Source organism: Crinia signifera, chromosome 7 (assembly GCF_055691185.1).
Source record: "Crinia signifera chromosome 7, ASM5569118v1, whole genome shotgun sequence".
NCBI classification, from domain to species: Eukaryota; Metazoa; Chordata; class Amphibia; order Anura; family Myobatrachidae; genus Crinia; species Crinia signifera.
The window spans coordinates 36,567,960-36,594,373 of record NC_139223.1 but is presented as its reverse complement, the minus strand read 5'-3'; the positions used below and the strand labels follow the sequence as shown (position 1 = coordinate 36,594,373).

General features: G+C 47.8%; 1 protein-coding gene across 2 annotated transcripts; it reads left to right on the top strand.

Moving 5' to 3' along the window:
* Positions 1-5,682: 5,682 nt before the first annotated feature.
* Positions 5,683-26,361, top strand: NT5M (5',3'-nucleotidase, mitochondrial). Of its 2 annotated transcripts, none has more exons than XM_083152820.1 (5): positions 5,683-6,592; positions 9,757-9,857; positions 22,640-22,700; positions 25,589-25,709; positions 26,139-26,361. In XM_083152820.1, exons 1-5 carry the CDS (start codon positions 6,290-6,292, stop codon positions 26,324-26,326), a joined length of 774 nt encoding a protein of 257 aa, XP_083008946.1. In that variant the 5' UTR covers positions 5,683-6,289; the 3' UTR covers positions 26,327-26,361. The 2 variants fall into 2 exon arrangements, with proteins under 2 accessions (XP_083008946.1, XP_083008947.1); XM_083152821.1 differs by having other exon boundaries at positions 5,692-6,592; positions 25,589-25,703.
* The last annotated feature ends 53 nt before the right edge of the window (positions 26,362-26,414 follow it).

The following is a 26,414-nucleotide window of genomic DNA, read 5'->3' as shown; positions in this document are numbered from 1 at the left end:
GGCAAGGCCAGCCCAGCAGTAATGGCGATGTGGCAGCGGCGGAGAGCCAGGCCATGCTGACAGGCCATCCCTGATTGTCCCATATCTAGGTAACTTTTTACACTGTGGCTGCCTAGAACTAATGTCGTGAATGGGAGCTGAGGTGGTGGCAGTAAATGATTTATAAGGTATTGATGTGAAACCAGCACCAGCATAGAATTCACATAGAATAGTGTTAACTTAATGCAGGATTGGATTGGCTGACATACTCCTGGGTTATTGGGAGGCTGGTGTTCATCATGCCAGGGTTTTCTACACTTGCCCCAATGTTATGCTTTGTCTAAAAATGTTTTATGAAGTAATCTCTTGGATTTGGAACAGAATAATACTTGGTGATTGTGTATTGTCTATAGTATGCTCAGTGACCAACTACATGTCAGTTTTCAGTCACTAGACTTTTGTGTATAGTGGGGTTGTTTCTATTAGAGCTGGTATTGAGAACATCTTTAGGGGAATTGTCTAAGAGATGCGAAAACGAAAATGGCGGTGTTGGCCTCCGCTGCCGGTCACGTGGTGTGGAGATTACATCCTAGAAATGCCGGTCTGCTGCCTGGAGGGGGGAAAGGGGGGCATGGATTCCCATTCATTCTTAGCTGCCAATCAGAGGCCTTGGCAAGGCTTCAGTATGTCGGAATACCAGGACCTCCTGGGGCAGTGCGGTGCAATCAGAATGGCTTGCACCTCTTGAGGCTTCACTCTCTTCAGCACCCGAAACGGGGGAAATATGTAGACCAGGTTGAAGTGCCACAGAACCGTCATGGCATCCACGGCCAAGCGGTTGGATCCTTGGTCCGAGAACAAAACATCGGAACCTGACAGTTGTTCCTGGATGCAATTAAATCCACTTCTGGGAGCCCCCAGCGATGCACAATCTCCTGGAATACCTCCTGGTGTAATGACCATTCCCCCTCCAACAGCTCCTCTCTGCTGAGGAAGTCCGCCTCTACATTCCGGATCCCCAGAATGAACACAGCCGACAGAGCAGGAATGTTGATTTCTGCCCACTTGAATATCCGCAAAACTTCCTGCATTGCCATCCTGCTGCGAGTCCCGCCCTGATGATTCAGGTAAGCCACAGCCGTGGCATAGTCCGACTATACCCAGGGGCGAATTTAGGGGTCACGCCACCCCTAGGCACAACATTTTTGTGTCCCCCCTATTTTAATGTAATCATATATGTATATACATTGTTATTTATATATTTCATAAAAATTTAACTGTAGCCCACCTTAATATTTTTTTAAGCACTCTGGACTGCTCACTGTACGGAGGACCCCGGAGGGAGGGATGCACTTATTAGTACAGTGATCAGCACAGTGTCTCTGTCAGTCTCTCTCCGGCTCACACACTGTGACTGACTGAGTGCAGGGAGGATCTGCGTGCCACTCAGCTCAGCTGCTGGATACACAGCAGCCAATAGACTGTGTGTGTGTGTGTGTGTGTGTGTAGAGTAGCCAATGGGCGGGAGCCGGCAGCAGTGAGCCTGGGCCATTTCTGGACGCACAGGGGGACCGTCAGACCCAGCCACTAAGCGGTGATGTAATGTGCATGGCAGAGTGGGTGGGCAGTGGCGGGTGACGAGCGGCGCTGCCAGAGACATATGATAATTCATGTCTGCAGCGCTCGTCACTCGCCGCTGCCCACATGCTGTGCCATGCTGCTATTTAACAGAATGTCAGCCTGCCTGCCGCCCCTTAATTGGTGCCGCCCTGAGGCCGGTGCCTCACTGGCCTAGGCACAAATCCGGCCCTGACTATACCCGTATAGGCAATCCCTTCAAAAGATCCTCCGCCTGCTGAAGGGTTTTCCAACCCGCCCGAAGTTCCAATATATTTATCGGCAGTCTGGATTCGTGACTGGACCATAGGCCCTGCAATCGTAGGTGAAGGGCTACCGCCCCCATCCCCTGAGACTGGCATCGTTTGTGATAACCAACCACTCCCAAGAGTGAAGGGAAACGTCCCAGCTGCAACGTCTCCATGTCCATCCACCAGATCAAGGACTCCCTTGTCTCTTGAGACAGAAACAACTGCTCATGTTTCATTGTCTTCGCGTTCCCTGACCAACATGCAAGGATGTTCCATTGAAAAACGCTCGAGTGAAACCTGGCAAACTGAAACGTCTCGAACGTCGCAACCATTTTGCAGAGAAGTTTCACTCCCAGCCAAACCGTAGGACTTGGGATTTGTAAGATCATCAACACCAGCTGCCGGATGTCCAGTGCCTTGGACTCTGGCAAAAACACCTGGTGTAGGTGGGTGTCCAAAATTACCCCCAGAAAATGCAGTCTCTGCGTGGGAAACAAATGAGACTTGGGAAGATTTAACACCCACCCCTGGTCTTGTAAAAACTGTTTCGCTATGTTCAGGTGTTCATGAAGTCTTTCCTCCGACTCCGCCTTGAACAGTAGATCGTCTAAGTAAGGGATAATTACTATCCCTCTCAGCCTGAGAGACGCTGCCATGACAGCCATCACTTTTGTAAAGACCCTCAGGGCCGTAGCCAGACCAAAGGGTAGGGCTTGGAACTGCAAATGAGTCTCCCCTATTGCAAGGACTGATGGTCCTTGCATATGAGTATATGTAGGTAAGCATCCTGGATATCCACCGATGCTAGATATTCTCCCGGCTCTATGCTGAATAGCACTGAATGAAATTCCATGCGGAAATGATCCACCCAGAGATGCTGATTTAAAGATTTTAAATTTAGAATGGGTCTGAAAGACCCGTCTGGTTTGGGGACCAAGAAAATAATTGAATAAAATCATTTTTTCATTCCGCCTGAGGAACCGGGACCACTACCCCTTTCTCTCTGAGAGACAATGCCGCCCCCAGGAGGGCAGTCCGCATTCGGGCTTCCCGTGGTAAAGGAGTAGGGAGAAATCTTCTTGGGGGAAGTCCCCTGAGATTTATCTGATAACCATTGGAGACAATGGAATATATCCAAGGGTCCGTAGTGTGATTTTTCCACCTGTCCCGAAACTGCAGGAGACAACCCCCCACTTTGAGGCCAGAACGGGGAGCCTCCGCCCCGTCATGCAGAGGATTTATTCTCTCCTTTAGACACCTGTTTCTGGTTAAAGGCTCCAAACCTAGATATGGAAGACCTTCCTCTACTGGCTGGGAACCTACCTCTTCCCGCCTATCCTCTGTTGGGTGCTCCACCCCGAAAGGACGAGCGAAAAGAAGGCTTAAAAACTCCAAATTTTGACCCTGAAGATTTAGATGTAGTGGGAAGGAAAGTACTCTTCCCCCGTAGCTTGCTTTATAATGGATTCAAGCTCTGACCCAAAAAGCAACTCTCCTTTAAAAGCCAAAGATTCAAGCGACTTTTTAGATTCGCTGTCTGCTTCCCAAGCTTTTAGCCAGAGGGCTTTCCTTGCAGACACAGATGTGGCGGATACCTTTGACGCCATTTTGGTGCCTTCTTCCCCAGCCTCAGAAATCTACTCTGCTGAACATCTGAGCTGTTTGGACAGTGTAAAAGCCTCTGAATCCGTTTGGAGCTGACTCCCCAAGGCTTCTCCCCACTTAATTATTGCCTTGGCTACCCATGCAGAGGCAATAATGGGGTGGAGTGTAAAACCCACTCCTTCAAAAACCGCCTTAAGGCATCTTTCCACTTTCTTGTCCACAGGATCCTTAAAGGCCGCCCCACCCAGTACTGGTAAAGCTGTGGCCTTGGACAATCTAGCTACAGAAGCATCTACTAAAGGAACCTTCTCCCATAATTTCACATGTTCCTCGGGCATGGTGTACATGTTTGCAAACCTCATAGACATAGTTACTTTCCTGTCTGGAACTTTCCCTGCTTCTCCCAAAAAGGAAACCAAGCCTTCATCAGAAGGGAATGTTACATAATCTCTACGAATTCTTTTAAAGACACAATGTGCCTGCACTTTGTCCTCCTCAGACAGATATAATGCCTGTTTTACTGCAAGGATCAAGTCCTCAATACCAGGTTCAGAAGCATCAGCCTCTTCCCCCTGGTACCAACTTAAATCCTCTTCACACACACACCCTCTTCATCAGAATCCAAACTTAACAGTGGGGGTGTAGCCAAAGGATGTCTGGAAGAAACACTCTCAGAAGGCTTAGCAAACTGCTCCATAAGGGAGTTCATCCTTTGAACACCCTGTGCAGTTTCCTGCATGACCTGCAATAACACCGGGTCCCCCTGGGATGGGGTAATGGAACCCATAGACGTTTGGGAGGAAGAAATATGGCCAGGAGACTTCACAAAGTTATCTCTCTGCCTGTTTAAACCCTCCACCAAGGCATACATAGACCTCCCCAACGCAGCAGCCTTACGCAGGTTCAGATTGCTTGGACCTCTGGGCTTGCGCTCCACTGGGCCCAGACTCACATGAAGGGCACAAATCCCCTTGATCCATCTGTTCACATGTTTATTTAACCCCACAAAATTTGCAGTCAAGTAACATGGCCCGCACTCCCTCCCCCACGGCAGCAGCATCACACAGCGTCCCCTTGCACACAGAGAGCTGACAGGACGCGCTTCTGTCAGCCTCTGCTGCGCTCTCAGTGTGTGGGAACTTCTGTAAGAAGTAACACACTGGAAAAACCTGCACTAACTAATTAAGTTAATAAAATAATAAAAACCTAACTATTCTGCTAAAAATCAAAAGAAAAAACGGCAGCCGATCAGCATAGCACCCACTCCTGTGGGCACCTAAAACGAACTGAAGCTTCATGGGATGCAGAAGGGAGGAGCTTGCTTCCAAAGACTTTCAGCATAGGTGCCTTGGCTCCTGCGGACCCTACTACATCCCAAGGTTAGCTGTGTCACCAGGATGGACGAAAGAGAAAATAGATTAAGTCCAACAGTGTATACACCACATTCTGTTATGATAAACTTACCTACTTTCTGGCTGGGCAACCAGCTTAAGGGGGGGGCTCTGGGAGTGAAAAGGAGTGGGGGTGGAGCCACAGGAGTGGCTACTTGTTTGGAGGCGTGTCCAGAATGATCACGTTGTTTTAGCCATGCCCCTGACAGTTTACAGGAATTGCACTGCGGTGGGAGGGGCTTAAATGACGCGATTCACGTAATTTGATCCACGGACCGCCCCACTGGGGGGGGGGGGGCGCGGGAGCCGGATTGCTCTCCATGAGGGTTGTCCCTCTTTCCGGGGGGCCCGGAGGAGTACCCTGCATTATGAATATACGTAGCTTAACACAGGCATATAAACCGTGAATATGAATGTGTCACTTTACTCCATCTATAAATGTTTCGTTACTGGATTAGACTAGGGATGGCCATCGGTGCCTTTGCCATCGATGGTTGCCATCGATGGCAAAAGTACAACAGGCCATCGATAGTGTAAAACTATGCAATGATTGCAACATCGGCAATAAACCATCGATGATTTTGAATCATTGATGGTCGATGGCCATCCCTAGATTAGACTGTTTGTGTTGGTGCATAATTTGATATCCAGATTTTAATGTTTGCATCTGCTGTATGTAAAGCTGCCTTATTTGTAATGCTGATTGCAGTACACACACATATATACAGGCATTCCAGTGCCTGTATATCACTGAGCAGGATCCCAGGAGTGTAGGGTAGCTAATGAGTCACCACTCGTCTCAGTCTGCTGCCCTGGAGTGTTGCTATGCAGAACAGTTACATGGGCAGGAGGTGCATGTCTCTTTAAGAAGAGGAGGCAGCAATGTGTCCTTACAAGGCAGGCCACAGGAACTGCTGCTGCTCAGTGCTGTGTGGATATTGAGCTCCAGGCTGCAGAGGGAGATCAGCCTGTCATTGCACTGCACTGCAGAGCCCTTCTGTGTGAATGCAGGACAGAGGGGAATCCATGCTACATTCCCGGCATCAGACTGTTATGTAATCTTGTATACAGCAGGGGACTTTCCTGCATGCATTTTTCCTAGGACAACATCGCCTTACAGCACAGCTGCTCACACTGCACCACTGCTGGGATCCTTCACGTGCCCCATGAGTTCAGCCTGCACAGTGACATGGAATAGACTGGTTATAGACTGCAAGTGACATCTTTACCTTACAGAATGATTGCACAGATTGGTACCGTCCTACAGCCCTTGAGAACCCGGCTGCAGCTGAATTGGTAACTTCCAAGGACAGAACTCCCTGCAGAGATATGAATATTAACTTTGGCTGGGGTCCTATGCACCGGCATTATGCTCTGAGACCCTGCGAGAGGGTCTATTAAACATGATCACAATCGACTTGGTGGCAGCTGTGGAGCTGACGCTCTATGAACACAGGGGTTGTGTCTGTAGGTCCTGCACAAAGCACTCCTAGGGCTCCTGACATGTCCCTACATAGGCTGCTCCGTGGGGGCGGCGCCCTCACAGCTGGACTCCAGAGCTGCAGGTTCTGCTCCTCCACCAGGCGCCTGCGGGTCTTGGTGGACATGGATGGGGTGCTGGCGGATTTTGAGGGTGGCTTCTTAAAGAAGTACAGAGCTCGTTACCCCAAAGAGCCTTACGTTGAGCTGGAAGACCGCCGAGGATTCTGGGTATCGGAACAGTACGGTCATTTGAAGCCAGGACTCTGCGTAAGTAAAAAAAAGCATCATATTATTTGTAGGCCAAGGAGCTGACGTGAAATGGTTGCAGCTACTGAGAAAGATAACATTCACAGATTTCCATCCATGTTCAGAACTGTATCAGTCCTTCACAAGAGATAAAGTGGAGACGTTGTCTATAGCAACCAAGTGGAAGATTTTATATATTCTCTGTAAAAAGTATTGTGGCATATGTTTGTGTTCTAAAATACTTGCCTACTTTTATTGTTGCCAACACATCGGGGGTGGGGTGGGGGGGGTGGGAGACAAGGCTGACATCACAAGTCCACCATGCCAGCAAAACAATGTGATTCGTGGGCCCTTGGAGTGGGGGCGGGGCTTAAATTATGTAAAAATGTCAACACTCGCGTAATTTTAGCCCCTCTCTGCGGACCAGCGAATTCCGGTAATTTAAACTGCAGGCAAGGGGGGTGTGGGTGCTCTGGCAGGGGCGTAACTATAGCACCGCAGCCCCTGCGACCGCGGGGGGGCGCTATGCATGTGCGGGCGCCGGGGGCTGCAGTGCTATAGTTACACCCCGCCGCCCGCCGCACCAACCCCCGCAACCCCCCCCCCCCCATCCCCAGTCTTTACCTGTGTTCAGTACCGCTGGTCCCGGCTCCCTTCTTCTGCTGAGGACCACCACAAAATGGCCGCCCCCATATAGCAAACAGTTCTCTGAAACTGTCTGCTGTATGGGGGCGGACATTTTGTGGTGGTCCTCATAGCAGAAGAAGGGAGCCGGGACCAGCACGTACTTAACTGAACACAGGTAAGACTGCGGGGGTTGGTGCGGCGGGCGACGGGGCGGGTGAGTGGCTGGGCGCCCTCCCTTTAACGGCGGGGGGGCGCCCAAAATGTAGTTACGCCGCTGGGCTCTGGGCAGCAAGTGGGACACTGGGGGGCCGGGAGGCGGGCCTGATTTCGTGAGCCTCCGGCCATTCGATGAGCTTACACTGTGTGAATGGGTATGGTCATTAGGTCGACCCTATTAAGGTTGACATGCATTGAGCCGACCACTGAAGGACGACAGGGCATAGGTTGACACCTGAAATAGGTCAACATGGCTAAGGTCGACAGGGTCAGAAAATCGACACAAGCATTAGGTCGAAAATGGGAAGGTTGACAGTCAAAAGTTGAAATGAGGTTTTCACATTTTTTTGGGAGCCGACACGTGCCGACAGACAGTATCTCATACCCTACCGTCCACTACGGCCTGGTGGGGAAATAAAATAGTGTGCCTAATGCTTGTGTCAACCTTTCCAACTCTGTCGACCTTCAGTGTTCGATGACCCGTACCTATGTGAATATGCAATGTGCACTATGCAAACAGATATAAATTGACTCTCCCATCAGGCCCACAGGGTAAATACCAGCTGGTGTTTGCATTATGCGTGTTACATGCATGTTCTGTATTTTAACTCTTTATAAATACATATTAATAGATGCGCGGTAAGATCAGAATTGCTGACCGGAGCCCGGAGAGAAGATGCAGCTGAATGCTCTGGGGCATGAATTGGTTCAAACGTTATTAGGCCCTGTCCCGGTCAAGGCAAAATGCTGTGGGTTATGGGTTGGTGGTGAGGAAAGGGGGGGGGGGGGATTTTTAGATAGTGTTTAAATAGATTCTCCCACTCTGGGGGTGATTCTGGTTGGTTTGCAAAAACAAACTCCTTCTTTAATGGTCAAAACCACGTGCACTGCAGGTGGGGCAGATGTAATATGTGCAGAGAGAGTTACATTTGGGTTAGTTATTTTGTTTCTGTGCAGGGTAAATACTGGCTGCTTTATTTTTACACAGCAATTTAGGGTACTTGTGTATTATCACGGTGCCCACGATTTCCATCTCAGGGCATTGTACAATGAAAAATATGATCGCATGCGATGCGATGCAACACGATTTCACCCGATTTGTGATTGTACAGGCACCCAGATGCCTTATTACCATGTTAAATGCCCGCCAGACCCGATTTTTAATTGTATACCCACCCTCATGGGTCATGAGTATGTAAAATGCAACCCCATTGTTAACGCCACCCCAATATGAACGCCAACCCGAAGCGTGGCGAGCGCAGCAAGCCCGCGTGGGGCGGCGGTACGCGTCCTCCGACCTTTTCATACCCCCACTATCCACGTCGGTGTGGAGTTGACTTCATAAAGTGTGGCGAGCACAGCGAGCCACCGAGCCCGAAGCGTGGCGAGCGGGACTCGCCACACTTTGGGCTCGGTGGCTCGTTGCGCTAGCCACACTACATAAAATCAACTCCACGCTGACGTGGATAGTGTGGGTATGAAAAGGTCGGAGGACGTGTACCGCCGCCCCACGCGGGCTCACTGCACTCGCCACGCTTCGGGTTGGCAATGATAGTGGGGGGCCGTTAACAATGTGGGGGCATTTAAGATATTTATTACCCATCAGGGTGGGTATACAATTAAAAATCGGGTCTGGGGATGCCATTTAACATGGGACTCAATGGGAAATCGCGTCGCATCGCATGCCATTGTATTGGCATGCGATGTGACGCAATTTTTAAATTGTATACTCAGCCCGGGAAAAGGCTGAAATCGGGTCCATCGCATGCCATCGCATACCTTAATTAGTGGTATGCGATGGGCGCCGTGATAATACACAAGTACCCAATTTAGATTTCAGTTTGAACAGACCCCACCCAAATCTAACTAATCTCTGCACATATTACATCTGCCCCACCTGCAGTGCAGCATGGTTTTGTGCATTAAAGAAGGAGTTTGCTTCTGAAAACCAACCAGAATCAGGCCCTGTGTGCCCAGCTTTAAATTTTGGGGAGGTGGGTTCAAACTGAAATCTAAATTGCAGTGTAAGAATAAAGCAGCCAGTATTTACCCTGCGCAGAAACAAAATACCTCACACAAATATCTGCACATGTAACCACATCTGCCCCATCTGCAGTGCAGCATGGTTTTGTCCATTTGCAACTAAAATGTGCCCTGCAATCAGGTCTGAATTAGGCCCTTGTGGCACACATATTCTAGGCCCCTGCACCTTTATATAACACTTTTATATTATTAGGGACCCAGTCAATTGTGAGTAATGTGTGGTAATCTGTTAAGGCGATTCCTTAAAATACGCCACATTCTATAATACATGTATAATATGTCGGCACTTATTTCTGCAGGAGAAAGCAATCAGTATCTGGGAATCCCGGAATTTCTTCTTAGATTTGGAACCTCTTGAAGGCGCGGTGGCGGCTCTGAAAGAAATGTCCAAGTCACCTAAGTAAGTGCACTTTGTACCTGCTCACATAGAGGCCCTGCTGAATACACACATGTAACTCACGAGTGCTATATCACAATCCTGCGCTGGTTTAGGATCCAGGTTCGGATTATGCAAACGCTTTGTAATTCTATATTATAGAGATTTTATTACATTTTGGTTTGTGCATATACCCGTTTTGTGGGCGTGACATGGTAGTGTCAGGGACATGTAGCCACATTGCGTCCTTTTTCAAGTGATGCGTAGTGTTAAGGTGATGCTTACTGCAGATGGGTAAAATGTGGACTGGTAAGAAACAATACAGTATATATATATATTGATATATATATATATATATATATATATATATATATATATATATATATATATATATCTAAGGTCTTAGACCAATACACATCTAAGGTCAAATCAGGAATCAATACACCTATGTGAAAATACCTACTGGAAAACCTCTGTATTTTGTATTTTATATAAAAATAATTTTTATTGTTTGGAATAAACATATTCTATTTTTAAAGATGAATCTGTTGTTGGTGAAACACACACATATATATATATATATATATATATATATTTTTTTTTTTTTTGAGATTTGTCTGGCACTTACAGGACCATGAATAATGTGTCGAGGGGCCTTCCTGAGATAAATACAAATAGACAGGAATCCAGGGTCCTTTGACAGGGTCCCCTGGAAGAAGGCGGCACTCTCACGGCTGAATTTCAAAGAATATTATAGGTGCACATGAAAAAACAATGCGTCTACGTTTCAAGACCCATCTGGTCTTTTCTTCAGGACGTGCGTTTTTGGGAAAGTGCAATGTGCTGTGGAGAACGCACGTGAAAGTGCCGCCTTCTTCCAGGGGACCCTGTCAAAGGACCCTGGATTCCTGTCTATTTATATATATATATATATATATATATATATATATAAAACCACAAATAGGTAGATGGCACTCACAAGATTTGTATAATTTCTGCGCGGCGGCAGCAATGAAGAAATAAATGAATCAACACAGGCTTGTGTCTTGTTGATTCATTTATTTCTTCATTGCTGCCGCCGCGCAGAAATTATACAAATCTTGTGAGTGCCATCTACCTATTTGTGGTTAAATTTTTTCCTTGAGAAACGGAAAGGCACCTCAAGTATCTGCATCCTTAAGGAAGAGTGCCGGTACACCTTTGTCCTATATATATATATATATATAGATACTGGCAAAAAGCAGCGGCACTCTGAGACTTCAAAACGGTGCAAAAAAGTGAAAACTTTACTGGTTTACAGTTTCGGGGATATCACCCCTTCATCAGGACAAATACATGGTGCAAATACAATCAATAAATACACTCCAAACAACTCACCCACGCCCCCCGGCGTTCCCGCGTCTCCGTGGTCCTGCCCCGTACTTCCGGCCATCTCCAGGTGTGTCATGCTGCGGGGCGGACGTGCGTCAGTTGTTTACTGCCGTTGTCCGGACGACCAGAGGACTCTCACCCCTCTGACGTCTCCGGCTTCCGCCCTCCACACTAGCCCGCCTCTCCGTGACGCTGGTGCTAACCCTGGCAACCCGTAGTCTCTCACTCTACTGGCTAGCCCGGCCCCCATCCTGCGTCACCGCTCCCGCAGCATCTGATACGCTGGCTGCCCGTAGGTTTCAGGGTTGGTTGCCACGGTGATCTGGGGCGCCCCTGAAATGTAAACACAAACAGAATCATAATAATGTGCATTATGGTGCATTTAAAAAAACTCAATCGTATATATACCATCCAAACGGATGGTGACAGCATGATTAAAAAATTGCTTAGATCGTGAATGTGTTACATGACTGTGTGTCCAAATGCCTGGACAATTTCTCCACACTATCTAGAGCCTTATTGAATACAAACAGGAGGCACTACTTTTTACACTCTTGTTTTGCCAGAATCTATAGTCTGGTAATTACTAACGTGCTCCCCTACTCATAAGTGCATCTGTAATTATAACAAACCTTTTATACCTCATATTGACATTAGTGAATATATAAAGTGCTTAATACTGAGAAAAATTTCTCTAAAGTGCTTAAGTGCAAAAAGAAGAAGGGGCCATAATGGTGCTGGGAAAACCCAGCGTTACTGGCCCTGTGCAAAAATGGATAAATTTTAATATTAAAAAGCTAATTAGAGCTATTCCCATCGACACGTGTCAAGAGATCTTATAAATGACCAATGGGGAACCTTTTCACTGATATCTATATGGGTATCACAGTTGACTAAGATGTCTCATCTGTCCACCCCCATTGAGTGGACACTTCAACACCCCGACATATCCTGTCCATACCAAACGTTTCTATTTAAACTATAAACATAATAAATAGGTCTTTTGTCCTAAAGAAAATTGATTAACCCTAGGGACTCATTGAGTCCTTTGGGCTTCAAAGTTTCCAACCTAAAGATCCAGCGGGACTCCAGTTGAAGCAGGGCTTTGCCTCTGTTACCCCCCCAGAGGCTGTCTGGCACTTGGTCTATTATTTTATATCTCAGCGTGGCCATGCTATGTTTCATGGCCACGAAGTGCCGCGCCACCGGTTGCTCGCTGGTCCCTGTGTTCAGGGCCGTGCGAATGGCTTGGCGGTGCTGTGCCATGCGGACCTTAAACTGGCACTCGGTCTTGCCAATGTAATAAAGCCCGCATGGACACAACACCGCGTATACCACGAATTTGGACGTACAAGTGAGGGGCCAGTTGATCTTAAACCTTTTCCCTGAATGGGGATGAAGGATGTCCTCACCTGTAGCCATGTAGCTACATGTACGGCAGCCTAGACATTTGTAGCAGCCATTTTGCCTGCTAAGGAAGCCAGCCCGTGGTATACGCGGTGATGTGTCCATGCGGGCTTTATTACATTGGCAAGACCGAGTGCCAGTTTAAGGTCCGCATGGCGCAGCACCGCCAAGCCATTCGCACGGCCCTGAACACAGGGACCAGCGAGCAACCGGTGGCGCGGCACTTCGTGGCCATGAAACATAGCATGGCCACGCTGAGATATAAAATAATAGACCAAGTGCCAGACAGCCTCCGGAGGGGTAACAGAGGCAAAGCCCTGCTTCAACTGGAGTCCCGCTGGATCTTTAGGTTGGAAACTTTGAAGCCCAAAGGACTCAATGAGTCCCTAGGGTTAATCAATTTTCTTTAGGACAAAAGACCTATTTATTATGTTTATAGTTTAAATAGAAACGTTTGGTATGGACAGGATATGTCGGGGTGTTGAAGTGTCCACTCAATGGGGGTGGACAGATGAGACATCTTAGTCAACCGTGATACCCATATAGATATCAGTGAAAAGGTTCCCCATTGGTCATTTATAAGATCTCTTGACACGTGTCGATGGGAATAGCTCTAATTAGCTTTTTAATATTAAAATTTATCCATTTTTGCACAGGGCCAGTAACGCTGGGTTTTCCCAGCACCATTATGGCCCCTTCTTCTTTTTGCACTTAAGCACTTTAGAGAAATTTTTCTCAGTATTAAGCACTTTATATATTCACTAATGTCAATATGAGGTATAAAAGGTTTGTTATAATTACAGATGCACTTATGAGTAGGGGAGCACGTTAGTAATTACCAGACTATAGATTCTGGCAACACAAGAGTGTAAAAAGTAGTGCCTCCTGTTTTTATTCAATAAGGCTCTAGATAGTGTGGAGAAATTGTCCAGGCATTTGGACACACAGTCATGTAACACATTCACGATCTAAGCAATTTTTTAATCATGCTGTCACCATCCGTTTGGATGGTATATATACGATTGAGTTTTTTTAAATGCACCATAATGCACATTATTATGATTCTGTTTGTGTTTACATTTCAGGGGCGCCCCAGATCACCGTGGCAACCAACCCTGAAACCTACGGGCAGCCAGCGTATCAGATGCTGCGGGAGCGGTGACGCAGGATGGGGGCCGGGCTAGCCAGTAGAGTGAGAGACTACGGGTTGCCAGGGTTACCACCAGCGTCACGGAGAGGCGGGCTAGTGTGGAGGGCGGAAGCCGGAGACGTCAGAGGGGTGAGAGTCCTCTGGTCGTCCGGACAACGGCAGTAAACAACTGACGCACGTCCGCCCCGCAGCATGACACACCTGGAGATGGCCGGAAGTACGGGGCAGGACCACGGAGACGCGGGAACGCCGGGGGGCGTGGGTGAGTTGTTTGGAGTGTATTTATTGATTGTATTTGCACCATGTATTTGTCCTGATGAAGGGGTGATATCCCCGAAACTGTAGACCAGTAAAGTTTTCACTTTTTTGCACCGTTTTGAAGTCTCAGAGTGCCGCTGCTTTTTGCCAGTATCTGCATATTTCTGGCTTTCCAGCCAGTACAGGAGGGCAACTGAGCAAGTTACCCCGTGGGGGGGGTCTGAGTGCCGGGCTAACCAAGACTGCTATATATATATATATATATATATATATATATATATATATATATAGGCGTCCACTTAGGCGGCACTCTCAGCAATAAAATCAGATAGACAGCAACGTGAATTCCAACGTTTCGAAAAACCTTTAATTTTTTGTCATCAGGGTACAAAGACATAACATACAGTCTCACCTTATAAACCCTCTAATACCCGTGTCCCCGCCTCTTACCTGGTGCAGCCGTGACCGGAAGTGCACGCCCCCTCCACACTGCGTCACACTATCCAGGTACACGTTGCCCGGCAATCAGTAACCATAGATACATAACAAAACACTCCAAGCTGTCTATCTGATTTTATTGCTGAGAGTGCCGCCTAAGTGGACGCCTATACAGTGACCCCTTGAGTGGAGGTATCATGGAGGGCACCGGCCTAATTGATTGAAGTTAATACGAGAGTGCCATCCAATACAGATCTATATATATATATATATATATATATATATATATATATATATATATATATAAGCGTATCTCCAGATAAATGAAAAGCGAATTTTCCAAGTAAAAGAAGACAGGAGGCGGCACTCTCAAAACAAAACGTGATCAACTGTATTCAATCCATAAAACGTGAAAAAGAAGTCAGCATGTTGGTGTCGACAAGTTTCGGAGCATTGCACCCCTTCCTCAGGACAACTGACTAGGCAACGCATTTTGTTTTGAGAGTGCCGCCTCCTGTCTTCTTTTACTTGGAAAATTTGCTTTTCATTTATCTGAAGATACGCTTCTATACTACTGTTGTGGAAGGCACCCCACCTGATTAACCCTTGCTGTTCCAAGTGCCAGTCCTCTGTCTACATATATATATATATATATATATATACATACATATATATATATATTTATTAAAGCGCAATGGAATCTGCTGCGCTATATAAGAAACTGTAAATAAATAATAATAAATAAATATATATAATAAAAGCAGGGGTCCCGCACTCCACTGTATTAGAACAATTGCCCTGGTGCCTTCCAGACAATAGATACACAATTTCAGCGTACAGAAATTAGTAAGGTGGCACTCATGGGACTATTCATCAATAAAATACTGCAGACCACACCACAGATGCAGGTACTGACAGCGTTTCGATAATTTAATATCGTTATCAAAGACTCTTATCTTTGATAACGATATTAAATTATCGAAACGCTGTCCGTACCTGCATCTGTGGTGTGGTGTCACAGATCTGCTTAGTCAAGCTTACCTGTATGGTGATTCTGCTCTGTGTCTCAGTCTGACTCCATTCATGCTGCCAGACAGTCTGTGCATTGCTGGTTCATTGATTGATTGCACCTGATAGAAATCCTGGCAGAAGCTGGAATCACCTGTAACCCTTTGCTCTCCTGTTCCATGTGGCTCACCTGTTTAGTTCAGACTGAAGTACAGATGGGTCTGTTCCCATCCTTGCAGGGGATGGCGCTGGCGTCGCCAGCCGCCATCCCCCGCCAGCGCCATGGCGATCATGAGAAGGGGGCGCGCGCGCACGAGAGGCGCGCGCGCCCCCTTCCGACGGCGCTTCTAAACGTTTCCCCGGGTCCCCGCCGGCTTGCCGGCGGTAACCCGGGGTCCCCGCCGCCTGCCCGCATCCCCCCTAACCCCCCCCTAACCCCGTCCGTCTCCCTGAGGCGGAGACGGACAGGGTTTCCGCCACGCTAGCGACGGAGACTGAGACGCGCGTGCGCGTGAGACGCACGCTCGTCTCAGTCTCCTCGCTGGCGAGGCTGCTGGCGGGTCGCCAGCGCGTACGTTCTGGCGACCCGCCAGCAAGGATGTGCATAGGCACATACTGTATTCTGGATTCCTGCCTCAGATTGCAGATTGCCCTCTGTCATTTCCTCCAATCAATACAAGGCAGGGGGGATAAATATCTTGCTCACAGAGGCAGAACTGACTTCAGCAACTTGTCTTCCTGCTGCATGTGCTGGATGTTCCGTACAGTTCAAGCCTGCTTCCTGGAATCCCTGCATGAGTCTTCAGCGTTCAGCTCCCAGAGGCTCTGCTTGTCCGGCTGGTCCAGCTCTCCCGGTCTGGTCCACAAATGGTCCAATTCCTGCTCCAGTTCCTGCTCATTTAGTTCCTGTGTTTATACTCGGTTTTCTTCAGTTATTTGTTATATGCCAAGTCAGCCATTTCAGTTCTGTTATCTCCGTCACCTGTTCCTGTGTCAACACCAAGTCGCTACCCTGTCCTGATACCAGTTTCCTGACCTGCCTGCTACAAGCTGCATCCAGCTATTGTGTGCTACGTCTCTGCTGTAATCTTCCAGTAATCCTGTCATTCAGCTGTATCCTGATCCCAGCCATCCAATCTGCAATCATTCAACCATCCAATCTTTAGTCATCCAGCCATCCAATCTTCAGTCATCCAATTGTCCAATCTTCAGTCATCCAATTGTCCAATCTTCAGTCATCCAATTGTCCAATCTTCAGTCATCCAATCGTCCAATCTTCAGTCAGCCAATTGTCCAATTTTCAGGTATCCTTTTCTCTAAACTCAAATCCTGAACATTGCCTTATCCTCCCAGAACTACCGGCACATATCTTGTTTATTTTGAACGGACTGCCATCTTGTTTATTTTTGCAAAGGACTGCTATCTTTTGTTACTTGTTATTTATCAGAGACTTGCATCTAGTTATTATTTGTCCAATCAAGAAGTATTGATCCTGGTTACATTATCTGTTATATGAGTTCCTTCAATAAACCTGTTTGTGTTAACCCATCTCCGGCTGGTCACGCCTCTCTTCCTGAGATCCGCACAACTCCATCAATCCACCATCTGACCACTCCAGTCACGACTGATTCCACACACCCATTTCGTGACAGTTTGCTGAAGTCACATGGACTTGGTCAGTGATCAGAGTGTGAGAAGTGTGGGTTGTCTAGATCACAGTACCAGCATGGAGAGACAGATTGATCTTCAGTTCTTACTCACAAAGTTCTGGCAAGTCTTATCTGGTTGTTCTTGCAAGCTGCAGCAATCCTTGCCGGCTAATGAATCCTCACGTGTCACATCTGCAGCCGCATGTCATTTGGCCTCTTCACCTCTACCCCCTGACTACCTGGCTACTCCAAAGGAGGACGATGAGGCTTCTGCGGACAGTGGGTCTGTCATAAGTCCGTTACTTTGCCATCTGCAATCTGGTTCTGCTTGGACCTTTAAAGAGCCAGAATCAGAGACATTAAAGGTTTTACACCAGTTACTGAATCAACTACAGGAATTACCATCTAAAAATTTTTCTGTAGTCTCCGCCATATTGGACAGTTCTTTGGTACCCCTTTCCAGTGGAACTGTGCGCAAAGGAACTTCCACTACACTTCCAAGTACTCCTGAGAAGTCCTCTCATAAGCCTTGTAAGGACATACCACAAAGCAGACCACGAGCCCAGCTGTCTGAGGAGGAACGTCAGCGGCGCAGGCAGCTAGACCTGTGCGTCTATTGTGGTGGTTCAGACCATTTCATAGAAGATTGTTCTCTCCGTCTGCCCAGAAATGGGGAGATTCCTCCCGTTACAGCTCAGAAAGAAACCCGAGTTAATACTTGGGGCCCTAGAACAAAGATCATCTTGGCCAAACACGGTTTTACTGCTGTCCACAGAGCTCCTGGGAAGGTTCCTGTATCCATTACTGGAGGTGGAGTCTCAGGATTTTCTGCCCAAAAGCATGTGTCCGTCTCATCAACCTCAGGAGGGTTGTCCAATACCGCAGCCCCAGCAGAGGTATCTTGTGCTAAAGATTCAGAACGAGTATCCCGTCTCCAGCCCCAAGAGGGGGTTCAGCCTTTTCAGCCCCAGAGGGGAGTTCAGCCTCTCCAGTCTCAAGAAGGGGTCTGCTGTATCCAGCCCCAGAAGGGGGTCCAGAATCTTCAGCCCCAGGAGGGGGCTCTCCGTCTCCAGCCCCAGAAGGGGGTCCAGAATCTTCAGCCCCAGGAGGGGGCTCTCAGTCTCCAGCCCCAGGAGGGGGCTCTCAGTCTCCAGCCCCAGGAGGGGGCTCTCAGTCTCCAGCCCCAGGAGGGGGCTCTCAGTCTCCAGCCCCAGGAGGGGGCTCTCAGTCTCCAGCCCCAGGAGGGGGCTCTCAGTCTCCAGCCCCAGGAGGGGGCTCTCAGTCTCCTGCCCCAAGAGGGGGCTCTCAGTCTCCTGCCCCAAGAGGGGGCTCACAGTCTCCTGCCCCAAGAGGGGGTTCAAAGTCTCCTGCCCCAAGAGGGGGTTCAAAGTCTCCTGCCCCAAGAGGGGGTTCAAAGTCTCCTGCCCCAAGAGGGGGTTCAAAGTCTCCTGCCCCAAGAGGGGGTTCAAAGTCTCCTGCCCCAAGAGGGGGTTCAAAGTCTCCTGCCCCAAGAGGGGGTTCAAAGTCTCCTGCCCCAAGAGGGGGTTCAAAGTCTCCAGTCCCAGAAGAGGGCTTTCTGTGTCCAGCCCCAAAATGGGATTTCAAGTGTCCAGTCCCAAGTAGGGGGGAATCCAGGTGTCCAGTCCCAGAAGGGGGATATTCCAGGTGTCGAGCTCCAAGAGGGGGAAATTCCAAGTGTCCAGTCCCAGGAGGGGGTCCTGTATACCAGAGACCCTGGAGGAGAGTCGGACACTTCTGCCCTGGCCTCCGGGCCTGAGGACACTTCTGCCCTGGCCTCCGGGCCTGAGGACACTTCTGCCCTGGCCTCCGGGCCTGAGGACACTTCTGCCCTGGCCTCCGGGCCTGAGGACACTTCTGCCCTGGCCTCCGGGCCTGAGGACACTTCTGCCCTGGCCTCCGGGCCTGAGGACACTTCTGCCCTGGCCTCCGGGCCTGAGGACACTTCTGCCCTGGCCTCCGGGCCTGAGGACACTTCTGCCCTGGCCTCCGGGCCTGAGGACACTTCTGCCCTGGCCTCCGGGCCTGAGGACACTTCTGCCCTGGCCTCCGGGCCTGAGGACACACCTGCCCTGGCCTCTGGGCCTGAGGTTGTTCCAGTTATTCCAGTGCAGACTGCCTTGCCCAAGGCATCCGAGGGGTCTGCCATGCACAAAACACTCAATGTGCCCGCCGTGTCTGAGGCTTCCGTGGTTCCAGTTTTTCCTAAAAAGTCCAAGATTCTTGATCAGCTGAAGCCTTCCAAAGCCCCAATTCCATCAAAACCATTTCAAGATTCAAGCAGAGAATATTCGCCCATTTATTTGGATGGGGATCTTGTCCATTATGAAGCCCTGGTGAACCAATATTTGTCTATATTGGAAACCGAACCTTCATCTGGTCTCACGCTAGCCAACATCGTCAGTTACCTGTTTTTGTCATTTAAAGGAGAAGCTTTGGAGTGGGCTTGTCCGCTTTATGAATCTAACGACTCCAGACTTCGAGATCTGACATCCTTCTCCAAGGCCGTAGTGGAAAGGTTCAGTTCAAAGACTCCCTGTAAGAATTCCTCCACCACTACAGTTAAAAGTCATCCGGTGGCCAAAACCAACCATTCTTTGCCATCCATCCAAGATTGTGCGCCATCTCAACAATGCCTTAGAACCTCCAAGGTTTCAAAAAATTGTCTATTGATGCCTAAATCTATGGACGTTAGAATTGGGTACACATCCATGTCCACCCATTGTGTTGGTTCCTCTGGACTGTCCAATTCTCCAGGATCATCTTCCGAAAAGCAATCTGCCCCGTCAATACCCACCATATGTATTGGATCTTCCGCTTCATGCTACCTCAGTGTTCCTTCAGGGAGTTTCAATTCAACTGAGAGGTCTTCAATCCTGACCTTAGACCAAGACTCAAATTCAGAGTATGATTCTGATTATGATGCCACTCCCTTCCTGGGAGGTCCTGTGCTCTCTGGTGCCTGTTTTGCAGAACCTAAAGCTTCACCTTCCTCAAAAAAATCAAAGCATTCATCTAAGAAAAATAAGAAGCATCGTCGTTAACCTTGAGCTCCCTTCCAAAGAAGGTTCTGGCATAGGTGTCCGGAGTCCACCCTGAAGGAGGGGGTAATGTCACAGATCTGCTTAGTCAAGCTTACCTGTATGGTGATTCTGCTCTGTGTCTCAGTCTGACTCCATTCATGCTGCCAGACAGTCTGTGCATTGCTGGTTCATTGATTGATTGCACCTGATAGAAATCCTGGCAGAAGCTGGAATCACCTGTAACCCTTTGCTCTCCTGTTCCATGTGGCTCACCTGTTTAGTTCAGACTGAAGTATTCTGGATTCCTGCCTCAGATTGCAGTATTCTGGATTCCTGCCTCAGATTGCAGATTGCCCTCTGTCATTTCCTCCAATCAATACAAGGCAGGGGGGATAAATATCTTGCTCACAGAGGCAGAACTGACTTCAGCAACTTGTCTTCCTGCTGTATGTGCTGGATGCTCTGTGCAGTTCAAGCCTGCTTCCTGGAATCCCTGCGTGAGTCTTCAGCGTTCAGCTCCCAGAGGCTCTGCTTGTCCGGCTGGTCCAGCGCTCCCGGTCTGGTCCACAAATGGTCCAATTCCTGCTCCAGTTCCTGCTCATCTAGTTCCTGTGTTTATACTCGGTTTTCTTCAGTTATTTGTTATATGCCAAGTCAGCCATTTCAGTTCTGTTATCTCCGTCACCTGTTCCTGTGTCAACACCAAGTCGCTACCCTGTCCTGATACCAGTTTCCTGACCTGCCTGCTACAAGCTGCATCCAGCTATTGTGTGCTACGTCTCTGCTGAAATCTTCCAGTAATCCTGTCATTCAGCTGTATCCTGATCCCAGCCATCCAATCTGCAATCATTCAACCATCCAATCTTTAGTCATCCAGCCATCCAATCTTCAGTCATCCAGCCATCCAATCTTCAGTCATCCAATTGTCCAATCTTCAGTCATCCAATTGTCCAATCTTCAGTCATCCAATTGTCCAATCTTCAGTCATCCAATTGTCCAATCTTCAGTCATCCAATCGTCCAATCTTCAGTCAGCCAATTGTCCAATTTTCAGGTATCCTTTTCTCTAAACTCAAATCCTGAACATTGCCTTATCCTCCCAGAACTACCGGCACATATCTTGTTTATTTTGAACGGACTGCCATCTTGTTTATTTTTGCAAAGGACTGCTATCTTTTGTTACTTGTTATTTATCAGAGACTTGCATCTAGTTATTATTTGTCCAATCAAGAAGTATTGATCCTGGTTACATTATCTGTTATATGAGTTCCTTCAATAAACCTGTTTGTGTTAACCCATCTCCGGCTGGTCACGCCTCTCTTCCTGAGATCCGCACCACTCCATCAATCCACCATCTGACCACTCCAGTCACGACTGATTCCACACACCCATTTCGTGACATGTGGTCTGCAGTTTTTTATTGATGAAGAATCCCATGAGTGCCGTTTTTTGAATGCCGAAATTATGTATATATATATATATATATATATATATATATATATATATATATATCCTGGCCTTGATCCTCATCATTACTTTCAAGTGGAGAGATGCTGTCTCTGCCACAATATATTTTGTGACAAGGATCACATACACTGGGATTCAAATAAAGACTTTGATCTTTATTTTATAAAGCAGGTCACAGCATACCAGATGAATGCCATAGGCAAGCATAGTTACAGACAGCAGCATACAGGGAATCACAGCATAAAGAGACTCTTGCAAATGTTCCGGTGGTCCCTACCATAGCCCACACCCGGGCTATCGCTTGGAATGCTAATCCACCACCAACTTAAATCAGGAAATCACAGGTGCTGCCGATTACACACCTGGCTTCTGCTCCAAACCTGGTCTGGATCCTCCACATTACTCATGTGAAGATATTCGGTCTCTGTCACTGTGCATATATATATATATATATATATATATTTATATATATACACACACACACACACACACAATGGGTATAATAACCACAGTAGGCAGTACATTACTTATTCAATATACTGCCTACTGTGGTTATTATACCGGTCATGCTGCTGACGGAGGTGCATATATCAGCATACACGTCTGCGAGGACCGGGTGAAGTATTACTATTTAAGTCATATATATATATATATTACCTGTAGATTTTAACCAAATAAATAAAGCGTATCTGAGGTTTTGAGGTTATTGAGGCCTAGTCCTATTCCACTGTTTAAAAGTCCAGTAGTGAGCTGGAAACGTCCACGGTGACGTACAGTATCAGAGAAGTTGGATAAGGTTGCAAACTCTAACGCGTTTCATCTAGGCTTCTATTAACTGTGTATTCATATAGATATATAGCTACATATTAGTCCCATATGCAGATCTTACTAGTTTGCTGTATTGTTTTATTTGAAGAGTCAGTATTATGGTGTATTGCACGTCAATCTCTTTATTCTTTTCATGACCACGTGGTGAGTAGAAGAAGTTATTGCATTGGTGTTTTTGTTTTTCTCACAGCATTGATGTCTTCATATGCACCAGCCCTATAAAACGATACCAATACTGTCCATACGAGAAGGTAAATTGATTCCGTTCTCTTTGTAGTCCAGTGATGGATCAAATATAGGCTTCCGCAGCTAGTAAGAATCTGACTCCGATTGCCATGCAGTACGCCAAAATCATATCATCCCCAAGATCAACAGTATGTAGATATGCAATCTGTCAACACCAGAGAGTTGACCGTCAATAGGTCGACAGTTGAATGGTCGACATGGGCTCATATCGACAAGATGAAAAGGTCAATATGCAAATGGTCAACACAAAAGAGAGGTTGAAACTTTAATCATAATACTAACCCTAAACCTTCCCCTAGTGTCGATCCCCCCCGCTAGTGCCGAACCCCCCTGCTAGTGCCAAACCCTCCCCTAGTGCTGAACCCTCCCCTAGTGCCAAACCTTCCCCTAGTGCCAAACCTCCCCTAGTGCCAATCCCCCCGCTAGTACTGAACCCTCCCCTAGTGCCGATCCCCCCGCTAGTGCTGAACCCTCCCCTAGTGCCGAACCCCCCTGCTAGTGCTGAACCCTCCCCTAGTGCCGAACCCCCCTGCTAGTGCTGAACCCTCCCCTACTGCCGAACCCCCCTGCTAGTGCTGAACCCTCCCCTAGTGCTGATCCCCTCGCTAGTGCTGAACCCTCCCCTAGTGCCGAACCCCCCTGCTAGTGCTGAACCCCCCTGCTAGTGCTGAACCCCCCTGCTAGTGCTGAACCCCCCTGCTAGTGCTGAACCCTCCTGCTAGTGCCAAACCCTTCCCTAGGGCTGAACCCCCCTGCTAGTGCCGAACCCCCCTGCTAGTGCCAAACCCTCCCCTAGTGCTGAACCCTCCCCTTAGTACCTACCCCCCCCCCCCCCGGTTCCTAACCCTCCCCCTAGTACCTAACCCTTCCCTTGGTGCCTAACCCACCCCCTAGTGCCTAACCTTCCGCTAGAGCCTAACACTCCCTCTAGTGACTTACTCTCCCCTCTAGTGCAGTGTTTCCCAACTTTGGTCCAAAAGTACCCCAAACAGTTCACATTTTCCAGGACTCGTAAATAAAATAATTAGGTCATGCTGTGTAATAGTAATGAGTGCACCTGCCGGGTGACTTTGAAATTGTGGACTGTTGGAGGCACTTGAAGACTGAGGTTTGACTGACCTTTCCCAGAGACCCTAACTCTCCCTCTAGTGCCTAACCCTCCCCATAGCATCTAACCCTCCCTCTAGTACCTAACCCTCCTCTAAGTGCTTAACTCCCCCATAGAGACTAACCCTAAGCCTAACCCTCCTCTTGGTACTTAACCTTCCTTACAGTGCATAACGCTGACCCAGGTGCCTAACCCTCCCTCTAGTACCTAATGCTGCCCCAGGTTCCTCACCATCCCTCAGTGCCTTAACCTGTCCAAGGTGATATTGATAACCATCCCCTTTTACATCCTAATCTCTACCCTTCACCAGATGCCTACTCCTAACCATAATTTCTGGCAGCTAACCATAACCTGTGCCCAAGTGCCTAACCCTACTTCTTACCCTAAGCCTAAACCTAACCATTAAAATCATGAAAAATCACGTGTCAAACTTTTCTATGTCGACGATATGTACATCGACTTTTTATAGACATTTCGACACTGTTGATTTAAGTCCATGTTGACCATTTAACTTTTGGCTTTTTGACCCTGTCAACCTATTGATTATCTATTTACTATCTTCCATCTGTATACCTCCCATTTATCATATGCCACTGGGGCAGAGGCTGCTCGTGTTTGTGGTGCTGTCTTAGGGTTGTTCATGTGTGGCTGTCCTACCTCAGGGTTGTTCATGTGTGGCTGTCCTACCTCAGGGTTGTTCATGTGTGTCTGTCCTACCTCAGGGTTGTTCATGTGTTTCTATCCTACCTCAGGGTTGTTCATGTGTAGCTGTCCTACCTCATGGTTGTTCATGTGTGCCTGTCCTACCTCAGGGTTGTTCATGTGTGCCTGTCCTACCTCAGGGTTGTTCATGTGTGCCTGTCCTACCTCAGGGTTGTTCATGTGTGTCTGTCCTACCTCAGGGTTGTTCATGTGTGTCTGTCCTACCTCAGGGTTGTTCATGTGTGCTAGTCCTACCTCAGGTTTGTTCATGTGTTTCTATCCTACCTCAGGGTTGTTCATGTGTGCCTGTCCTACCTCAGGGTTATTCATGTGTGTCTGTCCTACCTCAGGGTTATTCATGTGTGTCTGTCCTAAGTAACTCAGGTTTGTGCATGTGTTTCTGTCTGACCTAAGGGTTGTTCACGTGTATCTGTCCTACCTCAGGGTTGTTCATGTGTATCTGTCCTACCTCAGGGTTGTTCATGTGTCTGTCCTACCTCAGGGTCGTTCATGTGTATCTGTCCTACCTCAGGGTTGTTCATGTGTGTTTGTCTTTTTTGTGTTGTACTTATCTGTTTGTCATTAGCAATCTCAGCCCAAGTAACCTCAGGTCTTGCATTCCTGCCTTATGATTCTGTACATTACCAGCCCTGTCTGACTCTTCTGTCTCTCTCCTATGTAGGCTCTCTCACCCTATGAGGGATAGTGATGTGGTACGAGGAGGTAGATGGACAATTGTTTGATATATAGTACTTTGCAGATGACAGGCAACACGTACAGGACATCCCCCTGTGTGTGCTGTGTAAAGCTAACGTCACAGCACAGATATAGCAGGTGTGGTTGTCCAGTGGACAAAACATACTTATCATACTGTGGGTTAATACAGGACTTCCAGATAGAAGACCCAATAACCACAATTATCCTGGACGTAGCTGCCAATATGTAAGGTCTACCCACCTGTGCATTACAGTCTGTCACACTGTAGGTGGCACTGCCATACAAAGGCCCACTTCCTTCTTCTTCCCTCACCAGATACATACTGTTACAACTTACCTGATGTTATTGTCTCTCTCTCTTGCGCAGTATGCCTGGGTGGAGAAGCACTTCGGACACGAATTCCTGGAGCAGATAATCCTGACCAGAGACAAGACTGTGGTTTCGGCAGATCTTCTGATTGATGATCGTCCAGATGTTACTGGTAATGGTGATGACACTTTTCAGTATCCATCTTCAGTAGAAGTGCAGTCTTCAATACAAGTTGAGATATTGGGCCTTATTCAGCTTCATTAGAAGTCTAAGGAAGATTTGTGAAACTACAACTGATCCCTCCACTACAGGGCAAAGGCACTATATAACAAAGCGCTTGCACATTAAGGGTACGCTGAGTTACCGCCCCATTGCCGCACTCCCCCGGCCCTTACACTGCGGTTGCATTGTTCTCAGTGCAACCACCTTTTTAGGGCTCTGGCGGGCGAGCTCCGGCGCGCGCAGTTTGCAGAAAATTGGCGACTATTGATTTTCAGCAATTAACGTTGCTTCCTGAATTATGCCCATTATGTAGGAGCTTGTGTCATTTTGGGTCTATTATGTACTGTATATCCTTTGTATTGATTATGTATTTATCTTCCCACAGGGGCAGAACCAAACCCCAGCTGGGAACATATCCTCTTCACAGCCTGCCACAACCGTCATCTACAAGTGGTTCCACCTTCCAGGAGGCTGCAGTCCTGGAGTGATGATTGGAAGGGTATACTGAACAGCAGACTGTCGCAGCTGATCGCTGGATGCCAGGAGACCTGTCAATCAGAGCTCAAAGATTAACCAATCAGAACAAAGCAATAAATAGTTATATATTGTGATTGGCTAATACAGTGAATTATAATAAGCCACTGGACCATCCGAGATGGGA

Excerpts from the sequence above, each read along its gene's own strand:
- NT5M (XM_083152820.1), top strand. The coding sequence starts at position 6,290 with ATGAACACAGGGGTTGTGTCTGTAGGTCCTGCACAAAGCACTCCTAGG. Across the intron at positions 6,593-9,756 it reads ATTTGAAGCCAGGACTCTGC|GAGAAAGCAATCAGTATCTG; the intron begins GTAAGTAAAAAA and ends TTATTTCTGCAG. Across the intron at positions 22,701-25,588 it reads AATACTGTCCATACGAGAAG|TATGCCTGGGTGGAGAAGCA; the intron begins GTAAATTGATTC and ends TCTCTTGCGCAG.